The 22874-nt window shown below is 38.6% G+C and overlaps 2 protein-coding genes across 3 annotated transcripts in view; one reads left to right on the top strand and one right to left on the bottom strand.

Annotated features, from left to right (window-relative positions):
- The window catches only part of cog5 (component of oligomeric golgi complex 5), a 93066-nt gene that overhangs the window by 24023 nt on the left and 46169 nt on the right, over window positions 1-22874 (top strand). The window contains exon 8 of the mRNA XM_066704928.1: window positions 17278-17408. Coding sequence (XP_066561025.1) covers window positions 17278-17408 — 131 coding nt within the window. The remainder of the gene's footprint in view (window positions 1-17277; window positions 17409-22874) is intronic.
- gpr22a (G protein-coupled receptor 22a) lies at window positions 264-7232 on the bottom strand. Of its 2 annotated transcripts, XM_066704926.1 has the most exons (3): window positions 6824-7232; window positions 3856-4899; window positions 264-2782 (listed from the first exon to the last, which is right to left on the bottom strand). In XM_066704926.1, the coding sequence occupies exon 3, from the start codon at window positions 2776-2778 to the stop codon at window positions 1474-1476; it is 1305 nt and encodes a 434-aa protein (XP_066561023.1). In that variant the 5' UTR covers window positions 2779-2782; window positions 3856-4899; window positions 6824-7232; the 3' UTR covers window positions 264-1473. The 2 variants fall into 2 exon arrangements, with proteins under 2 accessions (XP_066561023.1, XP_066561024.1); XM_066704927.1 differs by lacking the exon at window positions 6824-7232 and having other exon boundaries at window positions 3856-5092.

Genomic DNA, 22874 nt, shown 5'->3' with positions numbered 1-22874 from the left:
GACTTTACCCCTTGTTCTTCATTCAAAGGCTATGCACTGGTGTTGCTTCTAGAATCACATAGATACATTTTTAAGGAGAGCCATGCATAATGTAAAGGTGCTGCTTCTTTGTCCCCCCCCGCACCATATAATCTTACTTCTTTAATGAAATCACCAAACGACTTTTAAATTCCAAAGGTTTGGAAAGGAATGTATTTCTCAAGTGAGCATGACCATTTCTATTGGTGAATATATCCAAAATGCAGACAGACAGGAATTGATCATCTCGGTATCTAGTATGTTCTCACATTTAATTGTACAATCTTTTCCAGATCTAAAACAAACAAACAAACAAACAATGTTTTCCACACAACGTGAATGTGAACGTTTGATTTACAGTAGTAGAAAATTCAGACAGTGAAGGTGTTTGGTGCGCAAGCCAAAATTAAAGCCATGGAAAATAAAGGGACAATTATAGATGTACAAATATGCCTTTATAATATGTCTTTAACATAGATAATTTGGTGTTCTTTGAGAAATAGCTTTAACTAGGGTCCTTAAAATTAAAATGCATCTACCTTGGCTACAACTCAGTTCTGTCATAGATATTTGTTGCGTTAACCGACCAAGCACTGTTGGCTAACCACTTGAAAGGTTAAAAATATGATTTCTTTTGGTAAGCAGATTCACACCATTATGGCAGTATGAGATATACTAATGCTGATCATATTGAAGTCACTCGCTTATTTTCATCACAACATTTTCAACAGATACAGTCGCAACAACTATCAAGATCTTCTAGCAAGAAAGCTCACTAGCCTACAATTGTTAGTTTTTTTTAATTATGTTTAAAGTCATTTATTTTTAGTAGGGTTCAAATCATCAAAATAATGTCCTGCATACTTCATGAAAGATACACACTAATTCAAATGTTCCTGTTGCTGTTTCGTTGTGCTTTCCTTCTGTGTGTTTTCTGCTTTGAAAGCCTGTCTAGATCCTTCTGTATTAAACGATGAGGCTGGAGCAGGAGGAATTAGGGGGGAGGGGGACTGAATAATAAAATCTTTACTCACAGCTGACCGCCCGTGTGCCATTTGTTTCCCTGATGTTGCTACAGTATAATAGTCTAATTTTCAGTGCAGTAAGAATGGATGTTTTGATTGTAGCACAGTCTTTTTTCCAGTTCAAAGCTATTTATTATAAAGGGACAGAGTTATAATGCTTGTCTTTTTTATATATACATATATAATATATACAAGCCTTATGTACATAGTGTATAGCTGCAGTAATAATAATACATGAAATATCTACAGCACGTTGTGAATGACTTCTGTATGAAACCTTTTTCCCCCTTCAAACAATAAATAGTAATATATTATCTCTGTATTTGTACATGTATAACAGTTGTATTTACATAACTGCTTTGGATTAATGGTTCCCATTGTGATGCGTGGTTACCTGATTGGAATTAATGGCGTTAAAACATTCAGTTGCCTATTCCACGTCTTCAGTCACTAGACATTTCTGTCTGACTTCGTTGTCTTCAAAGGTCACCTTTTTGTTCCGCTTTGGGTCGATCCACGAGTTGTGAATTACAGCGTTGTTGGGCAGTGGGTCAGCCTCCACAATGGACACCACCCTCTTCTTCATTTTGCTCTTGAGCACTTTCTGAAACTTCTGTCTCGTGAAAGCGTACAGCAGAGGGTGAAAGACGGTGGTTCCGTAAGCCATCACAAGAAGGCCAAGTCTCAGCCTGACCAAGAGGTCACTAGGCCCCATGCTCAGGATAACTGTGTTTAAAACGGTGATGGGGGTCCAGCACAGGAGGAAGGTGGAGATGATTAAGAGGGACATCCTAAAGACCCTCTTCTGCCTCTCCCGCCGCTCTCGGTGTCTCTTCACGGCTCTCCTCAGAGCGATGATGACCGACACGGAAGTCCGTACCCCAAACATCGCATTGCGTCCCCCGCTGCTCTGCGACACGTCTGTGGTTTCATGCTGTGTCGTCATGGAGATGGTCTTTTTCTTGCGGGCTTTCTTCTTCTGCGCCGCAGAGAACCGGGTGCCAATCCTGATGTTGAGGGCCTGGAGTATTTTGGAGTAAGTGATGAGCATGACGATGGCGGTGAAGATGAAAATGGGGATCTGAGCGATGAGGTGGTAGTAGAGGCCCGGCTCTGTGAAGTACTCATTGGCTGCGTCCATGCCCAGTGGCGTGCTGGCGTTCTGCTTGGGCTTGTCATGCTGAAGGCTGAAAAAGCTGACCTCCATGAACGGTATGAGGAAGCTGAAGAAGGAGATGATCCAGATCACTGTCAGCAGCATCACTGCCCGGCCCATGGTGAGGATGCGGTTTGCCGGCTTCACCGAAATGTCGTAGCGGTCCAGGGTGATGGCCAGCACGTTGACTGCTGTGGCCACGCTGGCAAAGGAGACGCAGGCCTCGTGGAAGCAGCAGACTAGGGCGGTGTTGCTCTCCAGGGACAGCAGGGTGATCACGATGGTGAGAGGGATGCAGCCCACGCAGATGATGACATCCAGCACATGCAGATTCATGGTGACAATGTTACTGACCGAGTTGATCAGGTTGGACTTCATGCAGTAAAGGACAAGCACTGTCAAGTTGCTGCTAAGTCCCAAGACAATTTCCACCATAAGAAATCCGGTAAGGGAAACCTGAAAGCTCATTGGGTATGGCAAGGCCTGATCCATATCGCTGCTGATATATTCAGTGTTGTCAAGTACAGTGACGTTGTTTTCCGACTGCATGGTGACTTCCAGCGCCGGGGGGATATGCATTATCCTGCAAATAAGGATTATTTTTCATGTATTAGTGCAATCATTTTAATTGGCATCTCATTTACTGTGGACTTTCAGAGAAATACTTCAATGTGTGAAGTTTTCCAGGTTTACTTCTGCAACTTTTACATGATGGAGACAATTATAAAGAGTTTTAGAATCCTGAAGTCACAATTGTCTTATTTCAAAGGTTTTCATACCGGAATTCATTAAACTTAATTTAACAATACGTTATTATTATTAGTTGTTATTATTTTACATGATGTATGAAAAGTAGTTTACCCATGAAGACTATGGATAGAAAATCATCCCAATAACGGCAGTCTGCAACTATACAGCATCCAAGTGCTTAATGGTTTCAACAGAAATCAGGCATTTTTGGCATAATGAAGCCCTTCCATGATTTGAAGATCAGGAAAGTAATGATTCTTGAAGGACAGCAATGTGTGCAATGCTGCTCTGACTTTTATTAACCATGAAGTCAATAATAGAGTGTGTGTTTTTAATGCCATACACAGAATAAGTAGCATCATATTCAATAATTTATGGATACATCGATACCGCTGGAAAATGTATATTGCTACATTAATATTAGCCAGCAGTTGCAATATTATATATATATATATATATATATATATATATATATATATATATATATATATATATATATATATATATATAATTGAATACATAGCATTTGTACTGTAAGTGCACTGTATACAAATAGGTTTTGCAGAAAGGATTACAATGTACGTTTCTACAGATAATTCTCTTTTGCTTAGAATTTTAAAATAATGTTTTACATTGTAGTCATTTTAACACAGGTTATGAAAATTGAATGCAGTGGTCTTGTATTTTGTATTCAACACCAGATGTCTCTTAAGAATTATATATGAGCCAAAGTATTTGCACTCCCCCTTTCTCTCTCTCTAAGAGGAGGTCATAGACCAGATGTGTTGAGGGAATTTTGGTGGAAATGATTGTGTTGCAGAAGCTGACGAGCAAAAGGCAGGGAGGGTTCCTGGCTTTCATAAGGAATGCTGGGAAAGGATTGGGTTCATGCAGGTTCTGACTTACCTTTCCCCTGAGTGTCTTCTCAGCCTCAGGAGGCTGTAACTGGGCTAAAGATGATGCACGGCAATTTATACATGGTGTCTTTATATCTGAACATATCCATTTTCTTCATTCTTGTTCCCTTCATTGATTTGCCTCACTATGCAACCTGTTTCAGCCTAACAGGACAGTTGTTGGGTTAAGTATTAAGCTCTTGAAATGAGATGCGACATTAATTTTCTTACGTTTTGTACGTTTCCATTTTACAAACCAGTGAAACTTAAAAGTCCTTTGTTATTTACTTTTTTTGCATCTCGTGAGACCATGAGTAAAGTGTCCAAGACATCTTCTGTTTTCAAATGTACTGTATTTCCAGGCAATTGAAAATAAAGTAATGCAGAGTATATATACATTTTACAAATGTAGATTTTTCCCGTTCAAAGCCCATAGATAAGATGTGCATTTTGTATCCGACAGCTTACTCCTTGAAGTACCTTGTTTGTTTGTTTTAAATGCACTGTGAGCTCATTTTCATAGTTCAAACATATGTTAACAAACAAATTCTTCTTACAACATTGTTCTCAGCCATTGTGTCAAAGCAGTTTAATAGAAAACCAGGACAGAAGTACAGGCTTTGGTTAGCTGGGCACAAGATTTGCATGTTGCTTTATTAAGATTGAGGCCACCGAGTGAGCAGAAGAACCACAGCCAGCTAATTGATGCTTCACAGTCCTTTTGCTTTGTTTTGTTTTGCAATCTTGAAAGGCCTATTGACCATTGCACTGCATTGAATTGTTAATAAGAACGTCTTCCTCTTTGAACATCTTGTCAGCGACGTGAAAAGGGATGTTGCAGAGAAACTGTTCACGGGAAGATTGTCTCCATCAAGGGAAAATGAAATCACTCGTATTTGCTGCAAGAAGCCTGTGTTCCCAGCAGATGACCAGTCTAATTTATGCTCTAATTATTTGTGCGGTGCGTGGACTTTCTGGAGCCAGTGTAGACATAATCCATAATAAAGGCCATGATGATTGTGTTCTTTATCTTTCATAGTTCATTATGTATATCCTGGAAATTAATAGAGAAGACAGTTAATTAGATCCATCAGAAATTCTTGTAACTGATAGTCCTAAGCAAGTTATTTATAAATCAGCACCGTAATGTGACCACATAGTATTTGCACACTGAAAACAGTGTTGAAAAATAATGCAACCCTCTTGATTTTTATTTTTTATGTTGAGCATATGAAGCACAAGGTTCAGTAGCGCAAAGTGGTTTCAATTTTAGTTTTTATTGTTGTATAATGTGTAATATATGTGTATGCATGCATGTGTGTGCATATAAAGCATGCATGAACATTAAAAAAAGTCTTAAGTAATATGCTTTATTATGTTTCCTATAGACTATCTGGTGAGAGAGTACTACAATAAAGGGTTTCTCATATATCTGTATATGTATGTTTGTAGAAGTATATCATAATTTTGTGTATATGTATGTGTGTAGTTACATACATGAATAGTTATATTATTGTGTGTGTATATATAATATAAATACACACACACACACACACCATGGATGCAGATGAACTTAATCCCACTAATCAATACATGAATTAGTAATTTAATTAGTACACAGAACAGCAGCCTCACCTCGGGCCTCAGCACCACTCCAGCCATTGTGCCGTCCTTGGAGCTACCAGCCTGCTCTGTGTATACCTTACATACAGATATACATGATGTGTTTATATGTGTGTGTGTGTGTGTGTGTGTGTGTGTGTGTGTATGAATATATATATATATACACACACACACAAGTACAATATACATGTAAAGTATGAACCACAATGGGCCAGGACCTCCAGGGACGCTGAACTACAGAAGAGCCTGTTTCTGTGCGTGGTCCTGTGCTTCAGGTCTCAGGCGGTTTGTCAACCGGGCAACTTTCAGAGTGTCCTTCACGGTGAAGCTGCTGCTGTTTTACATCAACGGAGTCGAGTTAATTTACCGAATGGATTGACAAACCAAACGTAACGCACCAGGGTTATATAATATTAAAATCTTCCCCTTACAGGCACTCGGAAATTGTCTAAGGATTTAAAACGGTAGGAGTGTGTAGAAGTTGCAGCTTTGGTTCTGCATTTTACAAATTCATCCTATGAGAATCACTGGTTTTCTGCTCTAATTTTAAATGCAGTTTTCTTCTCCATTAACCTGTAATGGGAGGTATGTGGGTTGTGTCTGCAGAGATTTAAGTATTTTCTCATTAATCTAGCATATTTTAATATATTTTTAACTCGTATTTGGAAAGAAAACTTACATTTTGGAAACAGATGGACAAAAGACACATCTGTGAAGATTAGTGAAAAACACTGTTTAGCACTGATGATTAGGACATGTTTAGGATTGCTGTTATCTTGCACTGCTGCTTTTCTATATGGCTACAGTCTGGTATAGAATGATTCTTTAAATGTAACAATTGCATTTCACAGTGTTCGTGACATTCATGCAAATATTCTCGAGGATATACATTAAAAAAAAAAAACGCTGAAGTGTTTACTTCAAAATGAACACCTTTAGAGTTAATATAGTTTGGTATGTCATTTAAAATTGTACTAAATACAAATGTGCTTTGAAAACATTACATATATATTTTATTTAGTATTGGAGCGATATATGCACAAATGTTTGTGGGCATGAATGTAGGTGCATGCATATATAGACAGTGAGAGAGAGAAATTAAGAATAGGTTTTAATGTGTTTCCCTGACTGCAATTTGTTTCAAAAGCACATTTTTCTTTGTAGTAAAATCCTTAAATTTTGTTTATGAATTGCTAAAAATTGTGACGATTTTGCTAGTTTTTGTCCACATCTTTTGATGTTATTTTACTCAAATTTACTAGCTTTGTATCTGCAATTGCTACATGAGTTCTCAAAACACAATTCTATAAACCCCATGGTCTTTTTTTTGGGAATACAAGAGAGTAAATCATTACCTTGCAACAGAACTGCTTTGGAAATCTATAATTGCATGCTCCTGAAGTAGTCCATTCAGATCTCTTCACCATCCCTCTTGTTTCCATGTGTCCTGAATTTTAACAACATCCAAAATTGCGATTGAGTGTCAGGGATTTAAAGACACATGCCCCGCTTCCATTCTCCTGCTCCACAGCGCTTGCTATTGCAGAAATGCAGTGAACCTGTTACAATTGTTTGGCAGCTCCTGCTGCTTGTGCTCCTGCTTCTGCTCTCGCTTCTGTTCGGGGAAAATCAATACATGTCTGAAAATGCGTAATGAAAGTAATTTAACGTGCTGAAGCCATCATGTCTCTGGAGACAACATTCAGATCCAGTCGTCTCCCCAAAGTGAAAAATGTTTCACACAGTGGCTGTAGGGCAGGCAGCTCTTGCAGAATGACAGCTTGACTTGTTTCTTTGCCTCACTGCAGAGAATTGCAGTGCACGCTCCTGTTGTGATTGGTCTATCATAATGGGCTTAACCCTGTCTTCTCTGTATAGGAGGCTGCATTGTTCTTTTCATTTAATCTTTATTTTATTTTTTCCCTTCCTAGTTTTTGCTTTGTTTGATTTTACTTTTAATTATTTTTGTTTTTTGCTGGTAAAAGTGAAACTGCTGCTGCTTTCTCAGTATTGATACAAGTATCAAGTTTGTATCTTTCTGTGTTAAAGGGAAGGGGAATTGTGGTAGGTTGCCTTTAGACTACAGGGTCTTGTACGTACATGATTGATGGAACAAACTGGGCTACAACAGTTGTGCTGAGACACTCAAGTGCGTATGCATTTTTACCACTGGGTAGCACATTAAATATTAATATCAGCCTGTTTAAGATTAAAATGTTTCTCACAGTGGTTCCAAAAAAAAAAATGTTACTGGATTTAAACATTTTTGCAGTAAAAGAAAATTGATAATTTGATTTGATAGTTTTAATTACTTTTGCCGTCAGATTGCAGGAGAAATTGCAGCTGTCCATTAATTTAATTGGTTTAATTTACTGTGTGAAATCAAAACAGGGACCAGCCTTTGTTTTCACAAATAACATTTACTACAGGTGACCACCGAAGTTGGGAGAATTTACACTCATGCAGTGCTTGTTGAGTTTCAAAATTGGATCCTTTCTCATATTCACATTACACTGTTGTTTGCCAAATTTTATTGAAATATTTACTGTAGTACTTTATATACTTAAAGGTTTGCTACAGAAAATATTTTACGGTTCATAATTTTTAATAGGAAAGACCTGTTGTTATGTTCTTCCATAATGTGATTTGTTTTTATTTGTGTAGTGCATTCCCATGCATGAAAAGAGTCACAGACTCACACTTGGGGCCATACAAAACTTACCATCACCTTATCAGTGAGTGTCAGCATATTGTGATCTGTAGCCATTTACCATCAGAAATTACCACTCACTACAGTATTATAATAGCACACTGTGCTAATCCTTTGGATTCTTAAAGGTTATAACACTAATAAGTGACAACACATCAGCATCATAAATATCACATAGCCTAAATCTTTACTGCTTTAATGTCCCAGTATAATGCATGTGTTCGGAAACTTTAAATTCATTACTTAGGATTAAAAAAAATAATTAAAAAATCCTCCTTGTACTTATTACATAATTGAAAAATTTACATTTTTGTTAGACTGCATGTACTGCTTGTATCACTATAGCAGTGCTTACTGTGTATGTGGGCCTCTTACAATGACTCCCCTAGACCTAGTAGAGTGTTCACTTTAAAATGATTGTACATCTCCTGGATATCCATCCGTTTTCATAGCCGCTTCATCCATTAGAGGGTCATGGTGAGCAGGAGCCTAACCCGCTGGAAATGTTGCACAAGGCTGGGCAAACCCTGCACGGGACACGCCAATCCATCATAGGGCTATACATATACATACAGGGCTATACTCATACATACAGTGAAAAACTTTTAGGCAGGTATGAAAAAATGCTTTAAAGTAAGAATGCTTTCAAAAATAGACATGTTAATAGGTTATATTTATCAATTAACTAAATGCAAATTAAGTGAACAGAAGGAAAATCTAAATGAAATCCATATTTGATGTGACCACCCTTTGCCTTCAAAACAGCATCAATTCTTCTAGGTGCACATGCACAAAATCAGGGTTTTGTAGGGATATCGTCCGTTGTATGATTAAACAATTATACCAAACAGGTGCTAATGATCATCAATTCAATATGTAGGTTGAAACACAATCATTCACTGAAACAGAAACAGCTGTGTAGGAGGAATAAAACTGGGGGAGGAACAGCCAAACTCAACTAACAAGGTGTGGTTGCTGAAGACCGTTTACTGTCAAAAGTCATACACCATGGCAAGACTGAGCACAGCAACAAGACACAAGGTAGTTCTACTGCATCAGCAAGGTCTGCCTTGACATTTCTGCTTGGGATAGACAGGGGTTTCCAGATGTGCTGTCCAAGCTCTTTTGAAGAAGCACAAAGAAACGGGCAACGTTGAGGACCGTAGACGCAGTGGTCGGCCAAGGAAACTTACTGCAGCAGATGAAAGACACATCATGCTTACTTCCTTTCACAATTGGAAGATGTCCAGCTGTGCCATCAGCTCAGAACTGGCAGAAAACAGTGGGACCCTGGTACACCCATCTACTGTCCAGAGGAGAAGTCTGGTCAGAAGTCGCCTTCATGGAAGACTTGCGGCCAAAAAGCCATACCTCCGACGTGGCAACAAGGCCAAGTGACTCCACTATGCACGAAAACACAGGATCTGGGGTGCAGAAAAATGGCAGCAGGTGCTCTGGACTGATGAGTCAAAATTTGAAATATTTGGCTGTAGCAGAAGGCAGTTTGTTCGCCGAAGGCCTGGAGAGAAGTACACGAATTAGTGTCTGCAGGCAACAGTGAAGCATGGTGGAGGTTCCTTGCAAGTTTGGGGCTGCATTTCTGCAAATGCAGTTGGGGATTTGGTCAGAATGAATGGTCTCCTCTCCTCAATGAGAAGTACAGGCAGATCCATCATGCAATACCATCAGGGAAGCATCTGATTGGCCCCAAATTTATTCTGCTGCATGACAACAACCCCAAACATACAGCAACAGTCATTAAGAACTATCTTCAGCGTAAAGAAGAACAAGGAGTCCTGGAAGTGATGGTATGGCCCCCACAGAGCCCTGATCTCAACATCATCAAGTCTGTCTGGGATTACATGAAAAGAGAGAAGTAACTGAGGCTGCCTAAATCCACAGAAGAACTGTGGTTAGTTCTCCAAGATGTTTGGGCCAACCTACCTGCCGGGAAGAATTGATGCCGTTTTGAAAGCAAAGGGTGGTCACACCAAATATTGATTTGATGTAGATTTTGCTTCTGTTCACTCACTTTGCATTTTGTTAATTGATAAATATAATCTATTACCATGTCTGTTTCTGAAAGCATTCTTTCTTTATAGCATTTTTTCACACCTGCCTAAAACTTTTGCACAATACTGTATATTATATAGATTTAGTTTATCCAGTTTCTCGCCCCTTTTCACTCCAGTGGGGAATTATTAAACCCGGTCCTCGCTACAACCATAACACCAAGGGCCCTATTTAATTAATGTGTACACATCCACCATGTTTGAAACAAAAGTGTCTGTAAGCGAAACACTGCCCTGGAGCGCGATTACGTGATAAAACACACAGGAATGATGTTAGGTAAGGATAATTAGGGCTTCAGTATTCTCTTAAAATGACAGTATTTATGAACTCAAACAATCATGACGAAAACTAAATTCCATGGTCAGTGATCATGAAAAGAAATACACTTAAAATAAAAATTGTTAAACCTAACGTGTGACACAATTACAATTATTATTCATATTAATTTATTGTTTTATTACTTTGGTGGATACCTTCAATGCAAAATAGATACAAGTGAGCTAATATTCAAAGAAAAAACAACAAATCTTAATTTTCTTAGAATGCTGTAATTTTCTTTACTGAACATATGTTAGCACTGTGGGTTTCTGGAAAGGCCAAAGCCATTTGTATTGAGCACGATTATTCCATGACTGCGAACGTAAATAAGGGAAAGAGACTGGGAATTGAAGTAGAAAAATACAATGATTAGTGATTATTCTCATAATTACTCTCTCCTTCTCCCTTGGCCCTGATCTTGCAGAGCATTTGATTAATCATTTAAGTGTTTGGTCTGATATACACGCTCCACCGAGTCTGCCGAAACGAGGCGTTTGCACTCTACATTAATGCCTTTCCCCTTGTGCTTCCTATTTTAATTCCAACATTTGCATTTGTTCGCTAATCAAGCAGAACCGCATTTTTATTTTCCTCCCTCCCTGGCCCTTGGAGCTGTGGGATTTCACAGAGCATTCAGAACACTCACCCCTTCAGTGATTGGTCAGTGCAAGTTTTGTTTAACCCTTTCGCATACAGGCTAGTAGTAGTAGTAGAATCCCCATGGTTACATTATACGTTTCACTGGGAAAAGGAAAGAGACTGATCATCCTTTGTGAGGTTGTCGAAGTGTCTCTCAGTTCGAGCAGGAGGAGTGTGAACCTCAGAGGAGTGAGACGCAAGTGTGTGAAAAGGCCCGATTCTTTGGGCGATTCCTCTAGGCCACCATCTTGTCCTAACAATTACTGAAGCTAAGAAACTAAGTTAAGAACAGTTTCTGAATTGCAAAGAGGAAACAAACATGGTGTATCCAGGGTCTCTTGCTCTGATCTATGGGGAATAGCTGGAGCCAGTGCGTGGCGTGCTCCTTCTTATGCCCCATTTGTAATCTTTGTTTTAGCGGTTAAGGTAATTGTTCCAGATGTGACTTAATCTTATATCCTTTCGCCAGTCTGTGTGTCTTCTTACACATCAAAGTCTTCCCTTGCTGGCACACAACGAGAATGTACTGCTATATGAAGCTTCATTTCTGTGAGCTCCTTAAAATCACATTTCTGTTTCAAAGATTATGTGGGCCAACTCATCTCTGAGGCAGGTTTCCAATCCTTGATGTCTGGGTTCATTCTAATTTCATTCAAGCCTTTGACAAAGTATGATGCTATTCTTGAGCTCTGGCCTTAAAACTCCGCTCTTTTCATAGTGTGTGCTGGTGTTTTTTAGGCACAGTTATAGAAGTGGAAACATTTTGGGGAGGCCTTCATCCAGCAGTGGATTGATAGGCTTATGATAAAATGTGTATATATAAAGTATATAACCAGTGCAAAATATGCAGATAGCCTGTAGGGCTGATTGTAAAGGATTCTTTCTTTAATATTACTTTATTGACAAGGATTATGTATTGCATTATACAGATTTGATGTATTGCTGGCTCACTTCAAAGATCACTTGGTTTTTAGTGGAAAAATATTTTGAGTTTCTCCATGAACTTCATACCAAGTGTGACATTCAAGCTGCTTTGAGTTCAGTTTGTGGCCTTTCTCCCTCTCTTTTATTCTTCTTCTAAACAAACCTAATGATGAGAAACAGGCAGAGCACATACAAGAAGGTCATTGCATTGCAGGTCAATACAAGGGAAAGGATGCTTCTCAAGGCGCTGACGAGTTTTTGCAGTTCAGGATAACAGATGTTGGGCTGTGCTTCAAACCCCAACAAAAAATAAGTTATTACAAAGTGGATTTGACCAGATTTGAAAGAATTAAGCTCAACTTTACCCACCCACATCTGCAGCTACAGGATTTAAAGTTAGTGGATTTCTGTTCACAATCTTCAGTGATGTACAACACAGCTCACAGTCCAGCACATACCCCAGTCACTGTGATCACTTTAAATAAAACAGTGAAGCATCTAACTGCTTATAAATGTACACTTGAAACCTGACTGTGACTAAATCATTTTTTTTTTTTACTCAGGAGGCAGATCACAAGGTTTTGCATTTCAATGGTGCTTCAGTAGAGTGGAGTTACTGGAAATGCATTTGTTTATTAATCATTTAAAGTAGAGGCCTGAAACACGTTATGTAATCTTAATATGAGTAAGGATTCTTTTCAGTTATTAATTATCTTTCCAATATATCCTGCTTAGGTATCCTTTAGGAATACAGTACGCAGTCTCTGACAAAGACAAGCTGGGAAGGGGACAACCTGAAAGGCGATATCACTCTCATAATACAAATCTAAATCACAATGTATATTTGATGATAAGGAGAATTATAATTTACCTACCAAGCAAAAGCTGTGGAGTGTGTTTGTGCAACATGTTTATTCTATACAGACATCTACAGTTTAGTGGATATGTGAACTAAAGTATTGGTATGCCTTGGAGCAGGACAGTCACACAAAATATCTAATGATAATAACTAATAGAAGTCCACAGGGGCTTAAGACAAACAGAGTCACTCTTCTGAAAGGTTCAATTTCCTGTTTGGAATTGAAGATGGCGCTTGACAGTGTTTTGGACCTTCAGCTAGAAACTTACTAGGCTGATTTGCTGTAATCCTTCTGAGAAGACGAGGACTTCCTTTAGAACAGAACATCTGTTTGCTTTCGCTCAGTGTCAAAGAGCTGTGAGAAGCCGTGGGAAAGACTTCACGTCCCTGCAGGGAGAATTTGTGCATTCGGCATATGGGGGATGTGAAGTGTCTTGTAGTTATTGCCCTTAATGTTCTGTTAATCAAAGAGATCTAAATTACTTGCATGGGATGTAGTTCTTATCCATTTCTATTTTTGTCATAATACGATCATTAAGGTTGTGTATTATTCATATAAGAAAAGTCAGAAAGCAAACCTCATCACAAAGTTACAGATTGCTGCAGGTCATTCAGTTTTGTTTTGTCATTTATTGTTGTTATTATTGTTGTTGTTATTATAATACAACCTGGCTGTAACTGTTGTAATGTTTTAATGAGTAAATGTTCAGGCACTGAAAATGTGTTGTAAAAACACTTTGTAATCGGAAGGGCAACCCCAGGGCAGCTGCCAGTGTCCATAATGTAATGTCACCAAGTATTCACTTTCTCACCCTGCCTCATGCTTTCTGGGTTGAAGGACTTGACAATAAATATGTTGTTTCATCCAATAACATGGCAGGACAGTGGAGAAATGCCCTTGCAATTAACTGATGAAGCTTACGTAGATCATGAGGTTCACACAGCTGAGCAACGACAAAAGTTAATTTAAATATATTTTGTGTCTAGGCTCATGGTCTAAGCTCTCTATCTATCGCAAATGGGGAGGCAGATTCATGGTGTATGAGAGGGGAGTGCATTGCATAGGATTCCAAGTTCACACTGTTTTGTCCTGGTATGCAAAAGAACAAATGCCTCAGGGCTTGCCTGGGTAAAACGCATAGATCACTCTAAACTATAAATTGTATATTGGCATTTCTTAAATATTGTGTTGTAGTGTAGTGTAGAGTATGTTTTTCCTTTGGTTGATGGTCAAAAACAAACACTGAGGGTTAGGAATCTTAGGCTGAAAAGAAGATGCATTCATGTTCTTTCAATTTTTTCGTGAGGATAAACCTAAGAAAAATTGATCTTTTCCATTGTGTGTTTTTCTACGGCTCCATGGCCTTATTAAGCTTGATCTGCAACACGTGAGAATCAATTGGCAGAGTGGTGATTACCATACGAAAACAAAAAATGTTGACCCCTTATAGTCAGATTTCAGGGTGAAAAACACACTTCTTCTGGTGTAAATTCTGAACATATTACACCAGTACTGGCTCACAGTATGATATAGGATCAATGTGTGGTTCCATAGATTCGAGGTCATCTCACCTCAGATCTCATGATCTCATTTGTTTTTATATACAGCCTCGGCTGTGTCTCGGGCACACCTCTGAGAAGCCCACTCTAAACAGCCTCGGCAGCAAATCAACAAACACGCTATGCCAAAAGATTTTACTGGATTCCATTTTAGCCTGTTACCGACTGTCTTGTTTCTATATTTCATGTTCCTGTGCCCATATGATGTACTGTGTCATTTTTGGTTGGTGAAGGGAGCTCTATTAAACATAACTTGATTGATAGACTAATGGATTGATATGTTGTTATGTAACTATGAATGATCCCTGAATGAAATAAAATAAAATCAGCCTGAAGGTGAGAAACTACCACATGATATTAAGCATTACAATTTCAGTGAAGCAGAGGTAAATAGATTTAAGAACAACAGTTGTTGTAATGTACCCCTTTAAAGGTCAATGTTAACCATTTAAGTGTCACTTAAATGAGCATGAAAATGAAAGTTCAAAGTTCTTCTTTCATAAAACATGTATGTGTGTTACTTTAATAAATAAGTTGGCATATGTTTAGTGCTATACACAGTGTGCAGTGACTAAAGCAGAAACTAAACAGTTGTAATTTAAAAAAGCAGCAGTGTGCCCAGCTGTGGAGTTCCACTGATTCCTCCCCCTAAGTGTGAGCTTTCACCCCTTATTAATCTGCTCTCTGGGCCTTAGACACTTCTTCATACATCTGCCCTGCCTTCCTTTAGCTTTTTGCCTGTTAACAAATCTTTTCGTGGCATTTTATCTGAGACCTCCTGGAAACCTAAACGGTTACTAAAGGCCTCTAAATGTCCATGCCCCCCTAATGAGGATTAAGTTTTTTATTCAATATCGTACACAATATGCATCAGCAGCACATCTGTATTATACTAATTTCATTGATTTCTTCCTTAGCAGAAACCATAAAATGTAACTGTTTCTGACATGCATGCTATTGAATCATGTCATATTGATATTCATACAGCTATTTATATTTTCATTTTTTTGTATATAGGAAAATACCCCAATTCCTTGCTAAAACCACTGTTAGTTATACTTCATAAATGTAGGGCAACTGTATTGTACTGTGCTGGTATTCATTTCTACTGTTTGTTAAAAACAAGTCAATAATGTTGGTTAGATAAGATCAATCTTTTCAAACTGTAAGCTGACTATCTCCTGAAATGCTACTGCTGTGAAAGTAATCTTCTCTTTAACCTATTACTAATTTATCTGTATGTTTACACATAATATAACAGCTAGCACAATCTTGTAATTACCTGGTTGACCTTTTATTTAAGAGAGTGGATTGTTTTTTATTCCCCCTTCCCCATGATTGTTTGTTCAATGACTTCCGGTGGAGCTGACATTGACACTGTGGGGCTGGAGGAATACATTTGAGGAAAGAAAAAAAAAAATAAGATACCAGAAATCATAATCATACACATTCATAATCATGGCAGTACTGTGGGTTCAAAAACCCGAAGTACTTTACTTAGATTGCTCCAGTAAAAATGGCTGTATAAATGGGTACAAATGTAAGTCGCCCTGGATAAGAGCGTCAGCTAAATGACAAAAATAATAATAATAATAATAACATTACACGGTCTGGAAGAAAAATTCACTGATATAACGTAATCTGAATATTCTCTGAAAATAATGTTTTTTTGGGGTTTTTTTTATGGTGGGGTGAGTTCAGTGGATGGAAGCTGAGTTAGAGGTGGTGTGTGAATGTGTGTGTGTGTATATATATATATCTATATATATAGATATATATATAGATATATAATCTAGGCATGAGGTTCTGGGGAGTATGTTCACAATCTGTATCAATACTGGATGTTCCCATATTGAAGGAAATAAGTATTGTTGTTAATGAAACACACCCGTGCAGGATTGCCTCCTTCGCCCTCTGGAAGCAAGGCCTGCTGATTGCTGGGCTGAACTGTAGCTCTGCTGGCTTAGGATGTTAAATTAGTTTAATGGCAGTAAGATGATAAGCCAAAATTATGTAGTGAATACTCCCCTGCCACAGTTTCCTTTTATAAATATTAGCTGACGGTATCATTGCACTGACATGGATCATGTCTGTGATTCATCTTGAAGGATGGTTTAAACTGGACATCCGGATGCTTTTACTGGCAGCCGTATTGGAGTAATTAGATTTTTGTCTGAAGTGTCCCGAACAAAGTAGCCAGCTGAAAACAGGTTGCTGTACGTATTTAAGGACAGGGCCCATGGTACCTCATCCCTGCTACTTCAATTGAAAAGAAAACCTTATCGCTCTGGTTTGAACTTTCCTGCTTATATGTTTGCAGGTTCCTCATGTTAACCAGCTGGGGTGTGCCTCTGTACAACTCCCCAAAGCCTTGGTTGCTTGTAAATGTGGCGTTTGGAGAAAAAGAAGAAATAACTATTGCTTAGCCGTTACAGAGAAATTAAACCTTAACTTTTTATGAACATTAAAGTGATCAATTTGCCTTCAAATGTAACAACACTCAATATGACCAAAGAAGGGTTTGATTTTTCTTGGGCATCTCTTTTGCAGGGGTCAATCGAACTGTTAAAAAAGACTAAGAATAAAATGATGGCATGCATGTGTGACAATGCTGGTCAGCAAACCGGATTTTAGTCTGCATCATTTAGGCAATTGGGGTCTCTAACAAAAATGGAAGTGCTGTTCCAGTGATGCGTAACTCACTGTGTGCCGCTTATCTGTTACAGATTACCTGTCACAAGGAGTCGATCTGTCGGGGATAGATGTGATCGAGACGGACCTGCTTTTCATTGCCCGCTCTCGACTGGAGGTAGAGAACCAGGCCAAGCGCCTCCTGGAGCAGGGAATGGAGATTCAGGTAGGTACATGCAAAGGCTGCTAGAACTGCTTAAGTGAGACTCACAGGAAGATCTGTGTACCCATACTTTCTGCCCTGTTGAAATGCCGTTTTCAGCTGAATACACGTTCAAACTGCCTGATTGATATTATTTTAATAATAAAATTGGAGCTCTTGGCAATTTGATTTTTTTGGTAACATTTCTTCATTCTTGTTTTTACATATTTTACCAGATCTATGTGATTGTGTTATATATATATAAAATGGCTGTATCAAAGCCCATAAAACATGCATCTTTGGCTTTGCTGAATAAACACGTCTCGTTACTTTACTGAAAAGTAGTGTTTAAAATCGTCTGCCTTGCTCTATCTAGCAGTGAATGCTGGAGATGTCCCAGAGGGATAATGCAATTTATTATGAAACCAGTTCAGCAGATGGTAAACAACAGTGCAGTGTCTTGACAATATCATATAGAGGTCACATGGAAGTATGGAAGTGGTAATAGTCTCTGCACATATCGTAAAGGATCAGGGTTCAACTGTAGACATCAAGGCACCTGCTAAGAAATAAATTAATATTAATAGTTTTAATAACAAAGAAGGAGGAGGAGGTTTCAAACCTACTCTTTGTTAGTGCTCACATAGGATATTTTGATAGTGTGTTTTTCAAGAATCGATAATTGAACTGCAGAAGAAATCCAAACCGTGCCAGGGCAGGTTCTCTTGCTCATGCAAGGCCCTGGATCCACCTTCACACAGGAACCTTGAGAGGACTTGGGTTGACATTAATGACCCATATAGATTTTTAACTCATCTGAATTATTGTAATGAAGAGCATCAAAAGATGAAATCCATATTAAGTTTCACTAATTGAAGTTGGTCCATCGGAGGCTAGAAAATCTGATAATTATAGAGCCATTGTCAGGAAGTTCAGAAGTACAGGACATTAAGCAAGTAGTTTCCCAACATTGAAGAATGTGAACAGATCAGAGATGTGAGGCAGTGACCTGTAAGTGTGTAGTATGTATGACTGGGGATAAAGGGGAAAGCCAGAGACCAGGTGGGTCTTAAATATACATTGGGGCTAGGTGAGGCTACAAGCCTCTGTGAAGCCTTGGATCTATGGGAAATGCTACTGAAGCAGACCTCTTTGTTTTGCTTCCCTCTGGCCACTGCTGGATCATGATAACAAACCCTGACCTTGTGTGAGTTCTATATTCGGAAGTATAACAGCCTTAATGAATGTTAATGAAGCCTCGCTACAAAATAACTCTTCCTGCTCTCTCCAGCCAAGACCACGAGGTACCTTTTCCTAACGTCCAAGAGTCAAATTTAGCACAAGCATTTTGAAAATCAATGTTTCATTTACTCTCGTATCTAGAAGGATTCATCTGAACTCTGCCAGTTGACTCTCTCGTCCCATTTTCACAGGCCTTGTGTTCTTGCATCTAATTTAGTCCTTTTATAACTTAATTGCGTTTCCTTGAATCGAAGACGCTTTGACATCACACTCAACCCGTCACTTAATGCACGATACTGTTCTCATGAGCAGCATTTAGGTTAATGCATCCTTAGCACAGCTGACACGGTACACTAGCAAGGAAAGAGCAATATATATTACATTAGGAAAACCTGCTACATGAATTAACTGCGAACACCCATTCCCAGTTTTAAGTAACAATTATATATAAATAAGTATGTCTTGAACTAATCAGATAACCAACATGATGGAGCTTCGAGTTCACCATGGCCAGATGGACTTATTTATTTTTTTCCCCTCAAGCCAGTGATTTAAATTAATTAAAAGTCCAACTAAATAGATAAACCTAAGAAAGAGATCAGTTTAAAAGCTACTTATTGTATTTTTTTAATACAGTATTTTAACACCATATTACAGTATGATACCACCAACATCATTTACTGCCTGCTATTCTTTCTGGACAAATGTCTACCAATATGAAAACTCTTATTGTTACCCTTCATACCGCCAACTGCCAACTTCCCAAGCCAAGCAAACTGACATATAAGCATTGTAGCTTACCTCGTTGTAGCGCCAATTAAATGCTGTACTCGTGAGTCATGACCAGGGTTTGCTGACATTTTTATTTTTGTTTGTTTATTAATTGTTTTTATTTTATTTCTGTTTGAACTGTACTTAAATAACAATGCTATGCATTACTGAAGATACAAGTATTTAGTAATTGCTTTGTGAAAATAAATACAGTAGATTTAAACATTCATGATATTGTAAACACACTAGATGTGTCGTGTATTGTAAAGTTTAAGACCCCCCCGTAAAGTACTGTACAAACATTTAGATTTGTCATTTTTTGATCTTTATACAATTTTTGCTTGGTTGACACAAGTAATGTAATCGGGGAAAAATATAAATTGCATTTAAAAACTATATATCTTTAAGTACTGTACAAAATTACTGTACTACAGTATGGCCTACAAGATAAATGCCTTATTAAATACTTTTTGAAGTTTTGTAAAAAATGCATCTTTATTCAAATAGCCTGTAAATAACATTCATACTTGACCCTTGAATTTATTACAAACATCGTGTAGAAGTTTTTTTTTTTTTCTCAATACCTTATCTATAATGCCACCCCTGCTATATCACCAGTTTTGCCCATGGTTCTTACCAGGCAGTATAACAAGGGCTGACTATATATAAAATCATTACTAAGTAGAGTTGTACATCAAGTACTCAAGTATTAGAACCAAGTGTGATTACTTTAATAAATCTGGGATTCACCGTGCAAGTCGACTCCCAACAAGGTTTGTGTTTTCAAACCGTAATGACTTGAATGCTTTGGAAGAACTGTTGTTTTTTTTGTAAGTGGTGTGGGAGGGTGAAGACACATGTGAAAATAATCCACTCATACTGCAATTCGGTATCTGACTGAGCTCTCAGTAGAAGGAATGGCATTAGGGACATGCCGTTCAAAACAAAGGGCTGATCGCATTACAGCTAAGAAATGCATCTCCCGTTTGCACCACGGTTCTGCAAGACCACACTGTTTCACGTATTGTACCAGAGATATGTCGTCGTCTGCAGCCTCGAGAGCTGTGGATACTCCGTTTTGGATTGAGTGCATGCCAATGGACAGTGTCTAAAACCTGGTCCTTACAATTAAGCTGCCAGTATGGTCTCAGAGCAAGCGGTGTGTAAAAGCCCAGATCTGTCAGCCACACCATTTTATTTACCTTTGCTGTGCTGAATCGAAGAGTATTCACTAGGAGCTTTAAAATCCCATGTTTTCAGTGGCGTCCGGTGGATTAAGTTTTTAACATCCTGTGTGAGGTAATGGAAAGTCATGGTCATGTAATGGGTTTCATGGCAGTCGCCCGTCCGCCTGTCATTTGTTATTTCCACACTCACGTCCTTCAGGGTGTCGTTAGTCTGATACATCTGTCCTGTCCCTTTTCCCTCAGCCACATCTCGACACCTCTTTGACATTGTGTTTTGTTTTGAAAATGCACTTGTTTGCTGATATCCAGCTGATGCATCATCCACATCTGAAAGCTCTTGAGTAGGCTTGACAAACCTCTTTCCAGAGCGAGTTTGGAAGGCTCCGATATCCTTGCAGCAGAGACTGACGTCTGTAATTTCTGATTCTGTGAATGCGTGTTTTGTTTTTGTTTTGTACAAATTACATCTTATACAACAGATACGGCCCAGCTGCTGGGTATCCAAGCTTACATCCCTTTCAGTCCCTGCTGCGAAAAGTAGTTGCCAGTATTTCCGTTCACTGTCATGATTTTAGTAGATGTTTGCAAAATCTACATCGCACAGATCCACTTTGGCTTTGGTAGTATCACGGGGGGTGGGGGGACCGGTGTTGGAATTTGTCCAAACAGAAGACTAATCCTTACTAGCAGCGGAACATCTCTCTATCATTCTCTCACTGATGTCCGTCCCCCCCAACCCCCTCCCTGATCATGAGCCTCCATACATCATGTGGAGGAGGCTCTTGCTCAGATGCTGTTTGTTCTAGCAGCGGGGAATTGCAGGCAGGCCTCTCACTGCAAGCTTTCCACACAGGCCCTGAGCCACAGGTGTCAAATCCGGAGCCAAGCAAATTCATTCTGTCAGTCTCTGGTATCATGGACTGTTTGATGGGGGATAGCTGGAAACCAGTGGCTTGTCTGTCGTCTCATTTAGCAAGGCTGGAGTTAGACTTTGTTTGGAAGGATTGCAAGTCATGTGAACTTATTATACCATTATACCATTATACCATCTACTATACTATTATTTAAATGTTACCAAGTGTATTCATTTCTTTGGATCTATACACTACTGGATCATTCTGTATGTCTCCTGTGCTTATTGCATCTAAAAATGAAAAACATGACCATAACAGCAGTGCTGGTGGGCGGACTCCAGCCTGGCAGTTGCAATGAACAGGGAAGAGCTCTGTTTGCAGATGGACGTTCTTCACTGACTAAAAATTCTGTCATCATACACAGGGCACCTTGACTTGTTCATTGTTTATTTTGCTGGTCTTTTGATGATGTTCTTTTTTTTTTCTCTGTCTGAAACTTTTGTTTGAAGAAAAACCTTTTAAAAGACTAACCACACTGAAGTGACAGAGTTAACAAAGCCCCACTGCCCTGCAAATCCACTCGATAGGTGGCAGGTGATGGGCAAAATGTAATTTCCCCCCAAAAATTATCTAATTTTTAAAATATTTTCCTTATTTTACTGATTTAGGCTAACTTTATCAGTTGTGTGTCCTATCCACTGTGTAAGCTACATGTGCTCACAGTCCTGTGGCATTCAACATCAGATTTCCACAACCTGAGGGGCAGATAGACCCCTATAGTCTCGTTGAGGAACGAAGACCAGATATTCTCATTGGAAGAATGCAAAGTAGCAGATACGGCAATAATAAATAGTAGAAGGGCTGATTTAATATCATATCAGAAAGTACAGAAGTGTTGATATAGGTGTGCAGTCCATAACAATGGACATTGTGGTGCTGGAGAGGGTCAACATATAGTCAGATTGCTATGGAAAGCCCAAAGTGAAACCATTGTTTTCGTTTTTAGCTTCTTAAGAATCGTAAAAAAAAAAAAAAAAAAGGCAAAGAAACATTGCAATAGAATATTCTCATCAGTTGTATATATATTTACAGCATTTGATTTTCTTCTTTGACATCCTAATGGAATTTAATAAAATCCATATACTGGATTTGCTGAACATGATTAATCCAGCGAATTACAGTCAAGCAGATGTGACTTTGTTGTCTCTTTCGGTATTCTACAGTAGCATTGTCAATTTGCCCCTTAAATAAAATGTTGGTCTGAGATTTCGAATGAGTTACCAGTAAGGGTTTCTGACATGAAAAGAGAGCCGCCGAGAAATCTCGTTTCATCATGGTCAGTTAATGCGTAACCGATGCCTGCTGTAATCAAGAGTGAAAGCATCTGAATGAGACTAAAGGTTCATAATTCTGTAAAAACATGAAGTGGGTTTGTT

Source organism: Amia ocellicauda, chromosome 5 (genome assembly GCF_036373705.1).
Source record: "Amia ocellicauda isolate fAmiCal2 chromosome 5, fAmiCal2.hap1, whole genome shotgun sequence".
In the NCBI taxonomy this organism is placed as follows: domain Eukaryota; kingdom Metazoa; phylum Chordata; class Actinopteri; order Amiiformes; family Amiidae; genus Amia; species Amia ocellicauda.
The sequence above is the reverse complement of the archived record's forward strand: the minus strand, read 5'-3'. Positions and strand labels throughout refer to the sequence as shown.

Excerpts from the sequence above, each read along its gene's own strand:
- gpr22a (XM_066704926.1), bottom strand. The coding sequence starts at position 2,778 with ATGCATATCCCCCCGGCGCTGGAAGTCACCATGCAGTCGGAAAACAAC.